The sequence below is a fragment of the Dendrobates tinctorius genome, unplaced genomic scaffold, assembly GCF_039654945.1.
Source record: "Dendrobates tinctorius isolate UK_male_01 unplaced genomic scaffold, ASM3965494v1 ptg000310l, whole genome shotgun sequence".
NCBI classification, from domain to species: domain Eukaryota; kingdom Metazoa; phylum Chordata; class Amphibia; order Anura; family Dendrobatidae; genus Dendrobates; species Dendrobates tinctorius.
In genome coordinates, this window is record NW_027361977.1 from 2,071,434 (window position 1) to 2,090,235 (window position 18,802).

The 18,802-nt window shown below is 39.4% G+C and overlaps 1 protein-coding gene across 8 annotated transcripts in view; it reads right to left on the minus strand.

Annotated features, from left to right (window-relative positions):
* SERAC1 (serine active site containing 1) overlaps positions 1 to 18,802 on the minus strand; it is a 1,540,408-nt gene that overhangs the window by 11,438 nt on the left and 1,510,168 nt on the right. For all 8 annotated transcript variants that reach the window (XM_073561007.1, XM_073561005.1, XM_073561004.1 and 5 more), the window contains 2 exons: positions 18,068 to 18,250; positions 5,156 to 5,299 (listed from right to left, as the gene is read on the minus strand). In XM_073561007.1, coding sequence (XP_073417108.1) covers positions 5,156 to 5,299; positions 18,068 to 18,250 — 327 coding nt within the window. The remainder of the gene's footprint in view (positions 1 to 5,155; positions 5,300 to 18,067; positions 18,251 to 18,802) is intronic.

Sequence of the window (18,802 nt, forward strand, 5' to 3'; positions counted from 1 at the left end):
ATGACCACTCTTTGGGTCCGATCACTAAGCCAGTTATGAATCCACCTAACAGTTGCCTTGTCCATTCCATACTTAGTCATTTTTTCAATAAGGATTGTATGAGAGACTTTGTCAAATGCTTTGCTGAAGTCAAGATATACTATATCTACAGCATTTCCTTGATCCACCCAATCAGTGATTCCATCATAGAAGGAAATTAAGTTAGTCTGACATGACTTATTAGTTACAAACCCATGCTGACTCTGTTTAATCACTTCATTCTTATCCAGGTACTGACATACATGTTGTTTAATAATTTGTTCAAAGATCTTTCCTGGTATAGAAGTCAAACTCACCAGCCTATAGTTGCCTGGGTCCACCTTCTTCCCCTTTTTGAAGATAGGAACAACATTTGCTCTTCTCCAGTCTTCTGGCACTTCTCCTGTTCTCCAAGAATTTTCAAAGATTATGGAGAGGGGTTCAAAAATTTCTTCTGCTATCTCCTTCAGTACTCTGGGGTGTAATTCATCTGGACCTGGAGACTTGAATTCATTTAGGTTATCTTTCTGTTTATAGATATCCTGGATTCTTCTATTCCCTTAGTAGGACAGTGAAGAACAGTTGATGTTACATTTCCTTTCTGAGAGAAAACAGATGCAAAATAGGAATTTAAAAGTTCAGCCTTCTCAACATCCTGTCTTACCACTTCTTCATTTTCATCCTGTAAAAATCCTATAGCATCTTTGACTTTTCTTTTACTTTTGACATATCCCCAAAATCCTTTATTATTGCTTTTGACATCTCTTGCAAGCCTCAATTCATTTTCAGCTTTAGCTAATCTGATTTGTGCCCTGCAAGTTCTGCAGACAGCATTATATTCTTCTTTAGATATGCCTCCCTCTTTCCATTTTATAAACATTTTTTTCTTCCTTTTTAGCATGTGCTTAAGTTCTGTGTTCATCCATCCTGGTTTCCTTAAATGCTTCCTATTCTTCCCTCTTTTCGAAATTGTTAACAACTGTGCTTTGAGAATTTCATTTTTCAAGATTTCCCATCTTTCTTGGACATTTTTGTCTTTAAGGATATCTAGCCATTGGATCCCTCCAATTCTCTTTCTGAATCCCTTAAAATCTGCCTTTCTGAAATCTAACCTTGAAGTCTGAGTCTTCAGAGGTCTTCCGCCTCTAGTTATCCAAAATTCTAAAATAGCATGGTCGCTACCTCCTAGAGTCCCAGCCACTTTTACCTCCTCAACCATTTCCTCCCTGTTTATAAGGATTAGATCCAAGGTAGCAGTTCCCCTTGTTTTCTCCCCTACCTTTTGGAAGATAAAGTTGTCAGCAAGAGAGGATAAGAATTTCCTTGACCTGTTAGTTTTGCCTGAGAGAGATTCCCAACAAATGTCTGGATAGTTGAAATCTCCCATGACAACTATGTCATATTTTTTGGAGAACTTGGCCATTTGATGCATAAAGAGTTCATCCATATCTTCAGCTTGCACAGGCGGCCTGTAGTAAATGCCTACAATGGTGTCCTTTCCATTGTTCTGTCCTTGTATTCTTACCCAGACAGTTTCCACAGAACTCCCAGTCTCTGAAGCTTCAATCTCTGTGCAGATATACGCGTTTCTAACATACAATGCGACACCTCCTCCTCGTTTATCAAGTCTGTTTCTTGCAAATAAGTTGTATCCTTCTAGTCTTGTATTCCAATCATGTGCATTGTCCCACCAAGTTTCAGTGATTCCAATGACATCATATTTCTTTTCCTGTGTTAGTAGTTCCAATTCTCCTTGTTTGTTGCCCATGCTTTGTGCATTAGTATAGAAACATTTTAGTTTGTGATTGTTTTCGCTTTCTCCAATATTTTTATTAATTAGATTCTTTTGTCTTTGTTCCTCCTTTCCACTTATAATAGCAGAGTTCTCAATAGCATTTGTCAGGTGTATGGCTTTTTCTGGTCTCTTGCTTCCCTTCCCATGTTGTTCTAGTTTAAAGCTCTCCTTACAAGTGTAGCAAGGCGACTTCCAAATACATGCTTTCCAGTCTTCGTAAGGTGCACCCCATCTCTAGCAAGTAGTCCATCGTATAAGTTATTCACTCCGTGATCCAGAAATCAGGGAGTGAATTACTTATACCGCATGAGGAACGGCATAAAAAATAAATAAAACCAATTCTTCGCATGCTGTTGTTTTTTTTTTCATTCAGCCTCCCAAATATCGCAGTAAGGCTCAGCGCACATTTATTCTGCGATCTACGCTGAGCGCGGTTTCCGTGTAAATCTCTGAAATACGTGATTAAGACGGACCCCTGGCAGAAGATTCCCTATAATGAGACAGAAGGAGGCACTGTGGGCGCCTACAACCTATCATCATACGTCTTTTTAGGATTGCATAAAAGTGCCATCGGCCACAGTTTTGTAGTTTTCTGTGCACTTCTGAAAAGGACACCGCTGAACAGAGTCCAGACAGAGTCCAGAATAACTCTGCTGCCTCATTATAGTGAATGGGCTTTTCATCTGAATCAAGTCACTCGGAGATTTAGATTGAATCCCCAAAGTAAGCGCTCAGCTTAGAGCGCCGGATAAATGTGATCCCTAACATAAAATAAAATGTTCCCAATAAAAGCTTCAACTCAATCCACAAAAAAGCAAGCCCTGACTCAGGTCTCTCATCTGTTAATGGAAATATTTGGGGCTTCCACGTTATTGGTAGCACAAAGGCTCTGGAAAAGCGAAATGGCTCCTCACCGGCCAAAAGAAATTCAGCCAATTATGCGCTCCCAAATCTTAATGCCCCCTCCCTTCTGAGCCCTACAATGTACCTAAACCCCATATTGCATCCACATTTGGCATTTTAAAAGTGATACGAGCCCACCTAACTTACGGGTGCATGCCTCCAGAAGCACGGGTTGGGCTTAACATACTGGTGACTGCAACGTGCTGGTCACTACAGTGTACTGATCACTACAACATCAGTTTGCAATTTTCACTCGCCAAAATTCATTGCTGCTTGTTTCTGGAAAATACCCATGGAGTCAAAATCAGCACTACACTTGTAGATAAATTCCCAAAGGGGTATAATTTCCGAAATGGGGGTCACTTGAGGGGGGATTCTGCTCTTTTAGCAATTAGAGGCTCTGTATATTGAGTCTGCAAACTGTTCTAGGAAAATCTAAGGTCCAGGAGGCAAATAGCACTTCGTTCCTCCCAAGTCTCTCTGTATGGCTAAGTAGTGCTGTACAGCCACATTTGGGATATTGCCACATTCAGTAGAAATTGTGGGCAAATTTTGGTGCCATTTTTACCCACTTCTTGTGTGAAAATGTAAAATCTGGGGCTAAAACTAAATTTTGTTGGTAAAAATGTAGCTATTTTTCCTTCTCTTCTGAGCTTTGCACTGTGCCTCAAAAGTAGTATTCCCCCACATGTGGGGTATCAGCATACTCAGATGAAATTGCACAACAAATTGTATGGTGCAATTTCTCCTGATACCATTGTGAAAATGCAATATTTTGTGCTAAAAACATATTTGTCAGGAAAATCAGATTTTTGTATATTTACGGCTCAACATTATAAACTTCTGTGAAGCACCTGAGGGTTCAAGGTGCTCACCACACATCTACATCAGTTCCCTGAGGTGTCTAGTTTCCAAAATGGTGTCCCTTGTGTGGGATTTTCATTGTTCAGGCACATCAGAGGCTCTCCGCCAATTGTTCCAGCAAATTTTGCATTCAAAAAGTTAAATGGCGCTCCTATCCCTTCCAAGTTCTGTCGTGTGCCCAAAAATTGGTTTTCTCTCTCATATGGGGTATCAATATGCTCAAGAGAAATAACACAACAAATGTTATGGTTCATGTTTTCCAGCTACCCTTGTCAAAATAAAAAAAATTGGATTTGAAGTTATTTTTTGTGAAAAAAAGTTAAATGTTCATTTTTTCCACATTCCAAAAATTCCTGTGAAGCACCTGAAGGGTTAATAAACGTCTTGAATGTGGTTTTGAGCACCTTGAGGAGTGCAGATTTTAAAATGGTGTCACTTTTGGGTATTTTATATCATATAGACACCTTCAAATGTAATGTGGTCCCTAAAAAAATTGTCTTGTAAAAATGAGAAATCGCTGGTCAACTTTTAACTCCTATAACTTCCTAACAAAAAATAATGTTGGTTCCAAAATTGTACTTATGTAAAGTAAACATGTGGGAAATGTTACTTATTAAGTATTTTGTGTGACATATCTCTGTGATTTAAGGATATGAAAATTAAAGTTGGAAAATTGCAACATTTTTCCCAAATTTCCGTTTTTTTAACAAATAAACACAAGTCATATCAAATAAATGTTACCACTATCATGAAGGACAATATGTCCTGAAAAAACGGTTTCAGAATCAGTGAGATCCGTTGAAGCATTCCAGAGTTATTATCTCATAAAGTGACACTGGTCAGAATTGTCAAAATTGGCCTGGTCATTAACATGCACAACACCCTTGGGGATAAAGGGGTTAAAAATGGCAGACACTGCTGAAAATGAGGTCATACAGGCACAAAGTGCCTTTGTCTGCTTCATTAAAGTGGATGGACCAGTTGGCGGATACACATGAACTCCATTTTTCATGGTTTCAGACAGAAGCCCCACTGGAGCCACTGGCGTATGGCAAAAACATAATGTAAACTTAGGCTAAGAGGAGTGAAAATATTCTGACCATGGATATTACACATGCAGCTGTAGAGAGTGAGTTGAGTAGGTGTCATAGGAGCAGTTTTATTTCCCCTCTCATGTGTATATATCAGGTATGCCATATTATACAGGTAATACTTCTAGGGAAGCATGGTGGCAACAGATGTACATGTAATATGACATACTTGTGTACTTTGTACCCCATAATCATGTCCATGCACACAGCATTGCTGTCCCTAAGGTTTTAAGAAGTATTTGCTATTTTTCGATATTTGCTATTAAGTGAACATCCATGAGAATATAGCCACATCTTATGCTACTTTATATTACCATAAATTGGTTGGCAAGTCTTTTTTGCACTAAGATACATGAATTACATGTTGTAAGATTATTCTTTATTGAAGAATGCTTGCCTAAAAATATACTGTAGGTGCATTTCTTAATACCAGCAAAACCTTCCTACACAAAGATTAAGAACATAGGTTGGTGAATATACTTACCTGCTGATTCTGCTGGCACCACATGTAATCTCATCATGCTGCCTATACGTGTTGGCAACATTTCTACAAAGCTGACAACTTTGAAATCCTTATTTTTGGCAAATTCCAGGAATTCTTCATTTAGTTCTTTTAGTGCAGGAGAATCTTTTAGAAAATGAATTATTTAATTAGTTGTATACCTGTAAGTACATTCTGAAATGAATAGAATCCTATCTAGGCTACCAGCAGAAGTACATACCTCAATATAGACTTAAATGTAAGTAAACAAACTATATTGTAATTTAGAAATAAAAAAGGGACCTGTACCCACACCCCATGCTGTAGAATAAATAGATTCTGTGCAATGAAACATGAAGAACTGATGAGCAAAAAATGCACAAACAAATGAGTGAAAAGAAAAATATAAAAAAACTTTATTAATGCATGAAAGAGTAATAACAGGCTAGGGCAATGAAAAATGAATGACCAAAAAATGTGGCACTTGAACAAGGAAAAAGGCAATAATATCCTTATATATGGATAAAATAGTACAAACATATGCAAGTGGCTGAATGTTTCTCACAAGCAGGTAAGGTCATTATGTATCATAGTCTTCAGAAATAGCCACATGACACAGAGTACAGAGCCTTACAGAGTACAGTAGAGTAACAACATTACATTAATCCAATATTGTGGTGCCACACACCCCAACGAGCAGAAAAAAAGATATTGTTCCCGAATCTGGCTGTATCTTTTCTACATTTTTATTATATGTTATCTTATTATAGTTTAAGAATATGATTATCAAGAAGATGCATACATACACAGCTCTAATACCTTGTCGTGTGACTCCCATGTTGCAGCAACGATCCCCCTTTTGCAGCTTCTCCCCCTGCACAAGCTTCAGCCTCTCCTCTCCCTGCCAGCACCCTGTAATTCTACCTCCCTCTTTCCCCCTCCCTCTGGAATGTGTGTGTGATTCCTCTCACCCCTGTCTCCTGCATACAGCTGGGAAACTGAAAGTAAAAAGTAGGAGCACATGGATTCAGATCTCTTTGTTCCTTTAACCCCTTTCTGACACTAGACGTACTATCCCGTCCATGGTACTCGGGTCTCTATGACCGAGGACGGGATAGTACGTCTAAGTGATCAGCCGTGCTCCCGGCGGGGGGTGCCGCTGATCGCGGCTGGGTGTCTTTATTTTTTTCTTTCTTTTTTTATATAGTGCTAACATATTCCGCAGCGCTTTACAGTTTGCACACATTATCATCACTGCCCCCGATAGGGCTCACAATCTAAATTCCCTAACTGTATGTCTTTGGGAATGTGGGAGGAAACCGGAGTACCCGGAGGAAACCCACGCAAACACGGTGAGAACATACAAACTCCTTGCAGATGTTGTCATGGGTGGGATTCGAACCCAGGACTCCAGTGCTGCAATGCTATCCACTAAGCCATCATGCAATTATCACAGCTGACACCCGGCACTATGTGTCAGGGGCAGTCACGGACCGCCCCGGCACGCTAACCCCTGGCACACTGCGATCAAACATGATCGCAGTCTACTGGGGGCATAGGGAAGAATCGCGCAGGGAGGGGACTCCGTGCGCACTTCCCCCAGAGGTGCTGCGCTGCTCCGAGGGTCCTCCTCCCTGCAGGCCCCCGGATCCAATATGGCCACGGGGGTCTTCGGGGGCCTGCAGGGAGGCGGCTTCCTCAGTGCCTGCAGAGAGCAGGCAAGGAGGAAGCCTCTGCAGCGCCTGTCAGATCGCTGATCTGACAAAGTGCTGTCCAAACTGTCAGATCAGTAATCTGACATATTACAGTGATGTCCCCCTGGGGCAATAAAATAAAGTTAAAAAAGTGTTAAAATAATTTATTAAAAAATCCCTAAATAAATTTAAAAAAAAATATTCCCTAATAAATTCATTTTTTAGAAATGAAAAAAACAATACAAGTACACATATTTAGTATCGCCGCATCCATAACAACCCGCCCTATAAAACTGTTGACAAGTTGACCCCTTTAGTGAACCCCTTAAAAATAAAAAAACAAAGCAAAAAACAATGGTTTATCATCATACCGCCGAACAAAAAGTGCTATAACGCGCAATCAAAAAGACGGATATAAATAACCATGGTACCGCTGAAAACGTTATCTTGTCCCGCAAAAAATGAGCCACCATACAGCATCATCAGCAAAAAAATAAAAAAGTTATAGCTCGCAGAATAAAGTGATGCAAAAATATTTTTTATAAAAAATTGTTTTCATTGCATTAAAAGCGCCAAAACATAAAAAAAGACATAAATGAGGTATCTCTGTAATCGTACTCATCCGTTTTATCAATTTTACCACACGCGGAACAGTGTAAATGCAGCCCCCAAAAGAAATTCATGAAATGCTGCTTTTTTGTTCATTCTGCGTCCCAAAAATCAGAATGAAAAGCGATCAAAAAATGTCACGTGCCTGAAAATGGCACCAATAAAAGCATCAACTCGTTCCGCAAAAAATAAGACCTCACATGACTCGGTGGGTCAAAATATGGAAAAATTATAGTTCTCAAAATGTGGTGATGCAAAAACTATTTTTACAATAAAAAGTGTCTTTTAGTGTATGACAGCTGCCAAACATAAAAACCCGCCATAAATAGTAAATCAAACCCCCTTTATCACCCCCTTAGTTAGGGAAAAATAATTAAATAAAAAAATGTATTTATTTCTATTTTCCCATTAGGGCTAGGGTTAGGGCTGAGATTAGGGTTAGGGGTGTATTGGGGTTAGGATTGGAGTTAGAATTGGGGGGTTTCCACTGTTTAGGCACATCAGGTGCTCTCCAAACGCAACATGACGTCTGATCTCAATTCCAGCCAATTCTGCGTGGAAAAAGTCAAACGGTGCTCCTTCCCTTCCAAGCTCTGCCATGCTCCCAAACAGTGGTTTACCCCCACATATGGGGTATCAGCCTACTCAGGACAAATTGCACAACAACTTTTGAGGTTCTATTTCTCCTGTTACCCTTGGGAAAATAAAAAATTGGGGGCAAAAATATCATTTTTGTGGAAAAAAATATGATTTTTTTTATTTTTTTGGCTCTACATTATAAACTTTTGTGAACCACTAGGGGGTTCAAAGTGCTCACCAGACATCTAGATAAGTTCCTTGGGGGGTCTAGTTTCCAAAATGGGGTCACTTGTGGGGGGTTTCCACAGTTTAGGCACATCAGGGGCTCTCCAAAGGCAACATGACACCCGCATACCATTCTGCATACCAGTCTGCATTCCAAAATGTCAATTCTTCCCTTCCGAGCCCTGACATGTGCCCACACAGTAGTTTTCTCCCACATATGGGATATCAGCGTACTCAGGACAAATTGGACAACAACTTTTGGGGTCCAATTTCTCCTCTTACTCTTGGGAAAATAAAAAAATTGGGGACTAAAACATCATTTTTTGTGGAAAAAATATGATTTTTTAATTGTACGGCTATACGTTATAAACTTCTGTGAAGCCCTTTGGGGTTCATAGTTCTCACCACCCATCTAGATAAGTTCCTTGGGGGTCTAGTTTCCAAAATAGTGTCATTTGTGGGGGGTTTCCACTGTTTTGGCACATCAGGGGCTTTCCAAACGCGACATGGCGTCCGATCTCAATTCCAGCCAAAAAAGTAAAATGGCGCTGCTTCCCTTCTGAGCTCTGCCATGCACCCAAATAGTCATTTAGGCCAACACATATGGAGTATCAGCGTACTCATAACAACTTGCACAATAACTTTTGAGGTCCTGTTACCCTTGGGAAAATAAAAATTGGGGGTGAAAAGATCATTTTTGTGGAAAAAATATTTTTTAATCTTATGCCCAGGCGTTATAAACTTCTGTAAAGCCCTTGGGGGTTCAAAGTTCTCACCACACATCTAAATAAGTTCCTTGGGGGTCTAGTTTCCAAAATAGTGTCATTTGTGGGGGTGGTACCACTGTTTAGGCACATCAGGGGCTCTCCAAACGTGACATGGCGTCCGATCTGAATTCCAGCCAATTTTGCAGTGAAAACGTCAAACGGCCCTCCTTCCCTTTCGAGCTATGCCATGCGCTGAAACAGTGGTTCCTCCCAACATATCAGGTATCAGCATAACCAGGACAAATTGCACAATAACTTTTGCATTCCAATTTCTCCTGTTACCCTTGGCAAAATAAAAAAAAATTGGACCTGAAGTAATTTTTTTGTGAAAAAAAGTTAAATGTTCATTTTTTTAAACATTCAAAAAATTCCTGTGAAGCACCTGAAGGGTTAATAAACTTCTTAAATGTGGTTTTGAGCACCTTGAGGGGTGCAGTTTTTAGAATGGTGTCACTTTTGGGTATTTTCTATCATGTAGACCCTTCAAAGTGACTTCAAATGTGATGTGGTCCCTAAAAATAAAATGGTGTTGTAAAAATGTGAAATCGCTGGTCAACTTTTAACCGTTATAACTTCCTAACCAAAAAAATTTTGTTTCCCAAATTGTGCTGATGTAAATGAAACATGTGGGAAATGTTATTTATTAAGTTTTTTGTGTGCTATATCTCTGTGATTTAAGGGCATAAAAATTCAAAGATGGAAAATTGCAAAATTTTAAAAATTTTTGCCAAATTTCTGCTTTTTTCACAAATAAACGCAAGTTATATGAATGAAATTTTACCACTGACATGAAATGCAATATGTCACGAGAAAACATTGTCAGAATCACCAGGATCCATGGAAGCGTTTCAGAGTTATTACCTCATAAAGGGACAGTGGTCAGAATTGTAAAAATTGGCCTGGTCATGAACATGCAAACCACCCTTGGGGGTAAAGGGGTTAAACTGGTATATGATCACACAGATTAGACCTGGAAGTAGGACAAATATATTTTTGGCATGTGCATCAGTAGAACCACCCATCAGTGAGTTTTTTAAGCCCGGGCACCAGCAGAATCCAAGAAATGGATTTCTACTTAACAGGGTCATACAGCCATGTCATGTTTAGACTTAAAAGAACGTCAATCTCATACTCAGAAAAATTATGGTTCTGCCACCACTCTACGAGCCTTGCAGCCCGAGTTTTGACAATTATGAATTTTAGTAACTGTTGGACAAGGGGAGTACATTCCATATCTCCGCCCACTCAATGAGGTCACAAACAGCGGGTATAACATTATGAAGCCCAATAAGGAGGGTGTCTGTTGCCCGGGATCCAGCTATGAGAGGCTGTGCATTGTGACCGGATGAATTGGAACGGTTCCCCTCCCCCACCAACCATCTTCACATGGCGTGCCACTAACTGAAACATCTTTAATCCATCTTTATTTTGCAATTGCTTGTACATACTGTAATTGTCTCTTTTGTAACAACTTTTATATACTTTTTGTAAACACTGCCTATTTGTTTTTGGAGTAAAATCTATAATATTTACTAGTTATGTTATCCTTTCTCTAATAACTTAATGCCACATCCTCGGAACTAAAGCAACACTACTGATTGGGTTGGCTCCTGACCCGATATTAATCAAAAGAACTAGGAGCTGGTGGCAGCAAAGTGTTCTGGGCTTTTGGGGAGACTCTGGCAGTGACGGACGGAGATTTAGAAGTGTATTTCCCTCCTGAGACTGGGAGTAGAAATATTGCCCTCACTGTAGCGTGTCCAGTAGCCAGTACACAGCAAGGAAGCCCTCCTGGTGACTACTTATCCTAGGTGTAGTTCCCTGACTGACCTGAGGGTAAAGGGGCACCAGAGAGCTGCAAGTTCCGAACCAGAACTGGAAAGTAGGATATAATAAATACCCTGATGAACTGGGGGCAACCAAACACCCCCAGTTCATGACAATGATGTGCATTCTTTTGACCAAAAAATATAAACTTTAACTTTTCTCAAACTGCACAGTTAAACTTGTATTTGATGAAAGAGAAAAAGTGGCATCCTTTTTATTGCTATGCAAATGTGTTATTTTATGGGGCTGAGAACATGTCTGATTTTTTTCCTCAGTTTCAGGTCTGAGGAGAAAATTGCAGTATGTCCAATTTTGATCTAATATTAGGATCACACTCGCCATGAAAATCATTGAGTGCATGGAAATCATCGGACTGCACTTAGATGATATCTAAATGCAGTCCAATTCCCACACACTGGCACAACAGAGAAGATGGAAAAAATTTGCTCTCCAACTCCTCATGGTATGTGCACTATGCTGACACTCTGATCAAAGTTTGATAAGTGTCATTTGCATAATCATCCTAGTTCTGTCAGATAAGAGAATCTACAGCTGTCTGACCCACAGCCTAAAGGGCCTGTCACACTAAGAGATATCGCTAGCAATATCGCTATAACTTGTGACGTTATAGCGATATTGCTAGCGATATCGCTATGTGTGATACTTACCTACGACCCGCTCCCCCGCTGTTTATCGCTGATCGCGCGAGAACGTCCTGGACCGTTTCTCGTCATCAGCTTCCTGCGGCGCTTCCTGCTGTGACGACGAGTGACGCGTGGAGCCGGGCGGGAGGACGCAGGATTGCCTGGTGTGACAGGTAAGTAGCGACCCCCATCCCCAGCGATGTCGCTAGTGAGATCTGCCTGTTTGTCAGCTCACTAGCGACCACTTAGCAATGTACCAGCGATCCTGACCGCGTCATATCGCTGGTCGGAATCGCTGGTACATCGCTAAGTGTGACAGTACCTTAAAGCCCCCGTCACACACAGCGATCTCGCTAGCAAGATCACTGCTGAGTCACAAGTTTTGTGACGCAACAGCGATCTCACCAGCGAGATCGCTGTGTGTGACACTTATCAGCGACTGGCCCCCCTGCCGAGTATCGCTGATCGTGCTCGATTGGCCAAGACTTTTTTTGATCGTTGGTCTCCCGCTGGCCAGCATGCATCGCTGCATGTGGCAGGCGGGAGACCAGCGATCAGCGAGCTGGAGCCTGGTAACCAAGGTAAACATCGTGGCTCCCTGTACCAGCGCGCTGGTATTTTAACGTACACTGCGGGTAACTAAGCGACGTGCGTCGCTTGTTACCCGCGTGTCGCTATCCTGATCGCTGCTGAGATCTGCCTGTTTGGCAGCTCACCAGCAATCATGTAGCGACACACCAGCGATCCTGACAAGTTCATATCATTGTTGGGATCGCTGGTGAGTCGCTATGTGTGATGGGGCCCTTAGGCTAACTTACCACAATAAGTGTTTGGTGAGTTGTTTTTTATCTGTGGCATTTCTGAATCATTTAGCTAAATAAGGTTACTTGCTTTTTTGAGTGCACTTATTTAGATACATTTTTATTGAGTTTTATCAGCTTTTTTTCTTTTTTTTGGTATGTTTTAAATACAACTGCTTTGCTTTGGAAACTTCTTGTCTTGGCTTTGATAAACCTTTTTGTTGATTAAGTCATGTTTGAATTAAATGCGTTTTTTATTTGTGGATTATCCTAATTTCATTCAAGTCTATTTGGAAAATCCACAAATAAAACACAAACTTACAACAAGGGAAATAGAAATGTTGCAGATTTAAAAAATGAACAGCAGGACAGTTTACAATGTGTAAAAAAAAAACTTGCACAGTGGACATGACATTTTTATAAACCCAATCCATTTTGCATGCAATGTAAGACTCAGCTTTTTTGCAAAACAAAACTATTCAGCATTAAAATTGAAACAAATACTCATCGGGGGAACGTTGCCTAATAATTCATCAGTAACCGTGAACCTTAAATATTGTAGTAAAGCGTAACCACTGCAGATTTAACTTTTCAGGCAGAGAATTATGCTGATAGCTTGCAGAGATCTTTGTTACCAATTTATTCTTTCTATAAATCGATAAGTATTAGATCTTTGGACCTTTTTAGCCCTTAGATATAGTGAGAATGATCATAAGTATCAACAATCACAGATCCCAAAAATAATTACTAATTAAAAGATAAAGACCCCGATTTATTAAGACAGGAGATTTTCACGCCTGTCTTGATGAGGGGGGCAAGTTGGAGTCAGACACTCTTGATTCATTAAGAGACGCACGCCTTTTAAAGGGAATCTGTCACCCCATTTTTGCTCTATGAGCTGCGGCCACTGCCATCAGGGGCTTATCTACAGCATTCTGTAATGCTGTAGATAAGCCCCCGATGTACCCTGAAAGAGAAGAAAAAGGAGTTAGATTATACTCACCCTGGTGTCCACAGGAGCCACGACAGGCAGCAATGAAGAGGACGTCATCACTGCAATCGGACCCGGGATGCCCCTGGGTGAGTATAATCTAACTCATTTTTTTTACAGAATGCTGTAGATAAGCCCTTGATGATGGTGTCTGCAGCTGATAGGCGAAAAATAGGGTGACAATTCCCTTTAATGAATCAAGCACTTCTGACAAGTGGCATGCGCTTCGCCACAAATCATACTCAAATGACTAGAGCAAGAAACTCCACAGCTCATCATCATTTAGATGAGTTGTGGTGTCACTTTTAAATATTAATAATTGGATATGTATTTATATTTCTTATTACACTCAGTTCTGTACTGAACACATGGTCTTACGCTGACACTACATATGTAAGTTTAGCTCATGGTAAATGTCAACTCCATATATATAGAGATCACGTGCTTTGAGAGACATATATAATTCATGGCTTACTCTAGGGGTCGCTCTCTCCTTCCCTACCACCATGAGACACTCGATGAGTCATCTGTGCTGGGCTACTACATTGAATGGACAGCTGGTATGTAACTTAATCACCATGTGTGACTTCAAGAGAAGCTCTTAACAGAGACAGATGTCATTTACCATTCAGAGTTCCAGGAAAAGAAGGATACAAGCTTAGCTATGAGCAAATGGACAATCTCTTTATAATCATTTAACCTATTTTTATGTTTTTCTGTAATAATCTTTTCTTTGATGGAAGAATCCAAATAAACCATTACTTTTTTTTATAAGAACATTGTCATATTTTAGAATATCACATCTGGTAACAAGTCCTGAATAATATGCAAGAATATGTATATTTAACAGTCACGCCCTTGACTCAACCTAGCTCCACATATTTTGGATGAATTAGGAAAACTGAAGTAAAAATTTCAAAAGTAGCAAAAATTATGAAACTTTTCAAAGTGATTTAGGTTAGAATTCTTGCACAATTGCTTTGCTGAATCAGGGCTCAAGTGTTTTAAAAAATCCGTAAATTAAAGAGGTTGTCCATGGTATGTGAAACTGTACTGATAAGTAGTTACACTAATAAGGCAATACAATAATACATACTCCCTCCTCCATTCCAGCACTGTGCTTCCACTGCTTTATATTGGCTGCAGACACCGGAGCTCATATGTCCTATGTGACGTATATGGTCAATCACTGGCTTCAGTTGTTTATGACACAAAATCACTAAGGTCAGTAACTGGCTGCCGATGTCACACGGGGTATATGACTATGACGTCTGCATTATAATGTGTTATTAATGTACTGGATGGGAGCTGTGGGTATAAAGCGCTGCAAAGCACAGTAAGAATGTATCCTATTTTATCAGTGCCTCCGCAAATTTTCACATAATTTGGAATATGCCTTTATAGGGCCCACTATATTATATCTTGCCTTTTTGACCCTTAATAAATAAGAAAATATGAGCACCTCAGCCAAAGCCTCAAAAAATGCAAAAAATTTCCAAACAATTGAAGATTTTAACAGTATATATGTAAAGACCTCAGCATACATTAGATTAATGTTGGCAAAACCAATTGAGATTGATAGGTTAAGTCAACACTATAATTTCTATGGAACTACTGGTCAACTGATTGTTGTAGAAGGGGTCAATTGGGGAAGAGGTCTGATTTTGGACTGCCAATTGCTTTGATCATTTGGAGATAAAAAGCCAGCTGAAATGTACATCAGCGGCTCTCTTATACAAAGCCCAGGAGAAGTCGGCCCACTGTATATGGCAGGGTGTTTACATACACTATATAAAAAGTAAGTAATAAAAATGCCTTAAAACATTCTCTCTCATTATTCTGGCATTTGGCAAATAATATTTATGGTTATCCTAAGTGACTTAAAATGGGAAAGAATCATAGAATCATAGAATCATAGAATCGTAGAGTTGGAAGGGACCTCCTGGGCCATCTGGTCCAACCCCCTGCTCAAAGCAGGATTCGCTAAATCATCCCAGTCAGATGTCTGTCCAGCCTCTGTTTGAAGACTTCCATTGAAGGAGAACTCACCACTTCTCGTGGCAGCCTGTTCCACTCATTGATCACTCTAACTGTCAAAAAGTTTTTTCTAATATCTAATCTGTGTCTCTTCCCATTCAGTTTCATCCCATTGCTTCTAGTCTTTCCTTGTGCAAATGAGAATAAAGTTGATCCTTCTACAATGTGACAGCCCTTTAGATATTTGTAGACAGCTATTAAGTCTCCTCTCAGTCTTCTCTTTTGCAAACTAAACATTCCCAAATCCTGCAACCTTTCCTCATAAGACAGGGTTTGCAGACCGGTCACCATTCTGGTCGCTCTTTTCTGAACTTGCTCCAGTTTGTTGATGTCTTTTTTAAAATGTGGTGCCCAAAACTGGACACAATATTCCAGATGAGGTCTGACCAAAGAGGAGTAGAGGGAAATAATGACTTCACGTGATCTAGACTGTATGCTTCTGTTAATACATCCTAGAATTGCATTTGCCTTTTTTGCTGCTGCATCACACTGTTGACTCATATTCAGTCTGTGATCTATTAGTATACCCAAGTCTTTTTCACATGTGCTGTCACTTAGCCCTATTCCTCCCATTCTATATATGCTTTTTTCATTTTTATTGCCCAGATGTAGTACTTTCCATTTCTCCCTGTTAAAAACCATTCTGTTAGTTGCTGCCCACTTCTCCAGTTTATTTAAATCTTTTTGAATCCTCTCTCTCTCTTCTCTAGTATTAGCTATCCCTCCTAGCTTTGTGTCATCAGCAAATTTAATCAGTTTACCCTCAATTCCTTCATCTAAATCGTTGATAAAGATGTTGAACAATACAGGGCCCAGGACAGAGCCCTGTGGTACCCCACTTGAGACATTCTTCCAACTGGATGTGCAGCCATTTACGACCACTCTTTGGGTCCGATCACTAAGCCAGTTATGAATCCACCTAACAGTTGCCTTGTCCATTCCATACTTAGTCATTTTTTCAATAAGGATTGTATGAGAGACTTTGTCAAATGCTTTGCTGAAGTCAAGATATACTATATCTACAGCATTTCCTTGATCCACCCAATCAGTGATACCGTCATAGAAGGAAATTAAGTTAGTCTGACATGACTTACTAGTTAGAAACCCATGCTGACTCTGTTTAATCACTTCATTCTTATCCAGGTATTGACATACATGTTGTTTAATAATTTGTTCAAAGATCTTTCCTGGTATAGAAGTCAGACTCACCGGCCTATAGTTGCCTGGGTCCACCTTCTTCCCCTTTTTGAAGATAGGAACAACATTTGCTCTTCTCCAGTCTTCTGGCACTTCTCCTGTTCTCCAAGAATTTTCAAAGATTATGGAGAGGGGTTCAAAAATTTCTTCTGCTATCTCCTTCAGTACTCTGGGGTGTAATTCATCTGGACCTGGAGACTTGAATTCATTTAGGTTAGCTAAGTGTTTCCTCACTATCTTTCTGTTTATAGATATCCTGGATTCTTCTATTCCCTTAATAGGACAGTGAATAACAGTTGATGTTGCATTTCCTTTCTGAGAGAAAACAGATGCAAAATAGGAATTTAAAAGTTCAGCCTTCTCAACATCCTGTCTTACCATTTCATCATTTTCATCCTGTAAAAGTCCTATAGCATCTTTGACTTTTCTTTTACTTTTGACATATCCCCAAAATCCTTTATTATTGCTTTTGACATCTCTTGCAAGCCTCAGTTCATTTTCAGCTTTAGATAATCTGATTTGTGCCCTGCAGGTTCTGCAGACAGCATTATATTCTTCTTTAGATATGCCTCCCTCTTTCCATTTTATAAACATTTTTTTCTTCCTTTTTAGCATGTGCTTACGTTCTGTGTTCATCCATCCTGGTTTCCTTAAATGCTTCCTATTCTTCCCTCTTTTCGGAATTGTTAACAACTGTGCTTTGAGAATTTCATTTTTCAAGATTTCCCATCCTTCCTGGACATTTTTGTCTTTAAGGATATCCAGCCATTGGATCCCTCCAATTCTCTTTCTGAATCCCTTAAGAAAGGTTTATTATGATTTCATGTCAGATATTGAGAAAAACATGCATATGTGTCTTTTTATATAGTGTATGTAAACTTCTGGTTTCAACTGTATAAAACATGGTACAACACAGACACTTCAAGAAAGAGACTCAAATTAACTCTTAAAACTGAAAGAACATTGATTCAAATGGTTCAAGACAACTACAGAGTTATTGCAGGAGCTGGAAGTATCAGGTTCTCATGTATCAGAATGCCCAAAAATTTAGTTCAACAAAGAAGCCCCTACTACAAGAACTGCATACAAATGCTAAACTGAAGTTTGCCATGTTCAGTGGAGGATCAGTATGGATGAAAAAGGGTGAGGCTGTTATTCCAAAAAACATTATCCAACTGAAAGCATGATGATGGTTTATCTAGAAATAATGAAGCAGAAAAACATAAATACAAGTATTGTGGTGATCAAAAAGCCCTGACAAAGCCTATAGGAACTTTGTGAAATGAATTGAGAAAAATGCTTCCCACCAAAACAAAATGCCAAAATGTCTGACTTTCATCAGTTCTGTCAAGAGGAATGGACACAAAGTTCAGTAAATCACTGTGGTAAGTTTGAATAATGAATGTCTTTAGTATCAGTGTACGCAAAGTTTCAGCATTGTAATATTGGCTCACTGATTCACTATATGACCATCTCATTTATATCATTAGACAAGTATTTTGGAAGGATTCAAATTTCTAATATGTTCAGTTATTATCGTCTTACCTTTGCTAATCTCTTTAACTTCTGTAGATGGAAATAGTAGTAGTCTTGCATTAACTGAAAATTCTGCTAGTCGAGAGCCATGGTGGGGAACACTGTAAAAGGCAATCCCTCTGGTGTTCTTGACAAAATCTTGCAACTCTGTATCCTTCGATGCATTTACCAACATCTTTTTCACTAGCAGCCCTGAATGAAAATTACTAAACTTAGTCTTTAGTGTTAGTTTAATTATGATTAATGGGTTACACTTTAAGTACAAAAATGAGTCAAACCTCAAAAGCCCTCTAAAAGTGGTTAACAACGCAGTGACAGGTCTCCACTTTTGTCCCCTTATGAGGGTAATATACAGGTCTTATAAACAGTGTAAGAGGAAGCTATTTAATTTTATCAGTGACAGGTCTTCTTTCAGGACTTATCAATCTTTTGTTTTTTTTTTCCCTTTTTCAAGACATAGAAGTTTTTTTTTAATTTATGGTTGACATGGCCCTATGAGGATTGGGGGTTTTGTGGGATAAGTTGTAGTTTTATATGTCACTATTCATTTTAATGTATAATGTACTGAAAAACAGAACAAAAATCCGAAGTAAAAAAACAAAACATTATTCCCCTCACACTTTTTGGCTTTTATATTACAGCATTAATTGTGCAGTACAAATGATCTGACAATTTGATTCTCCGGGTCAGTATGATACACTGCCGATTATGCAAGTTTTTCCACCTTCAAAGAATGGAGAGGTC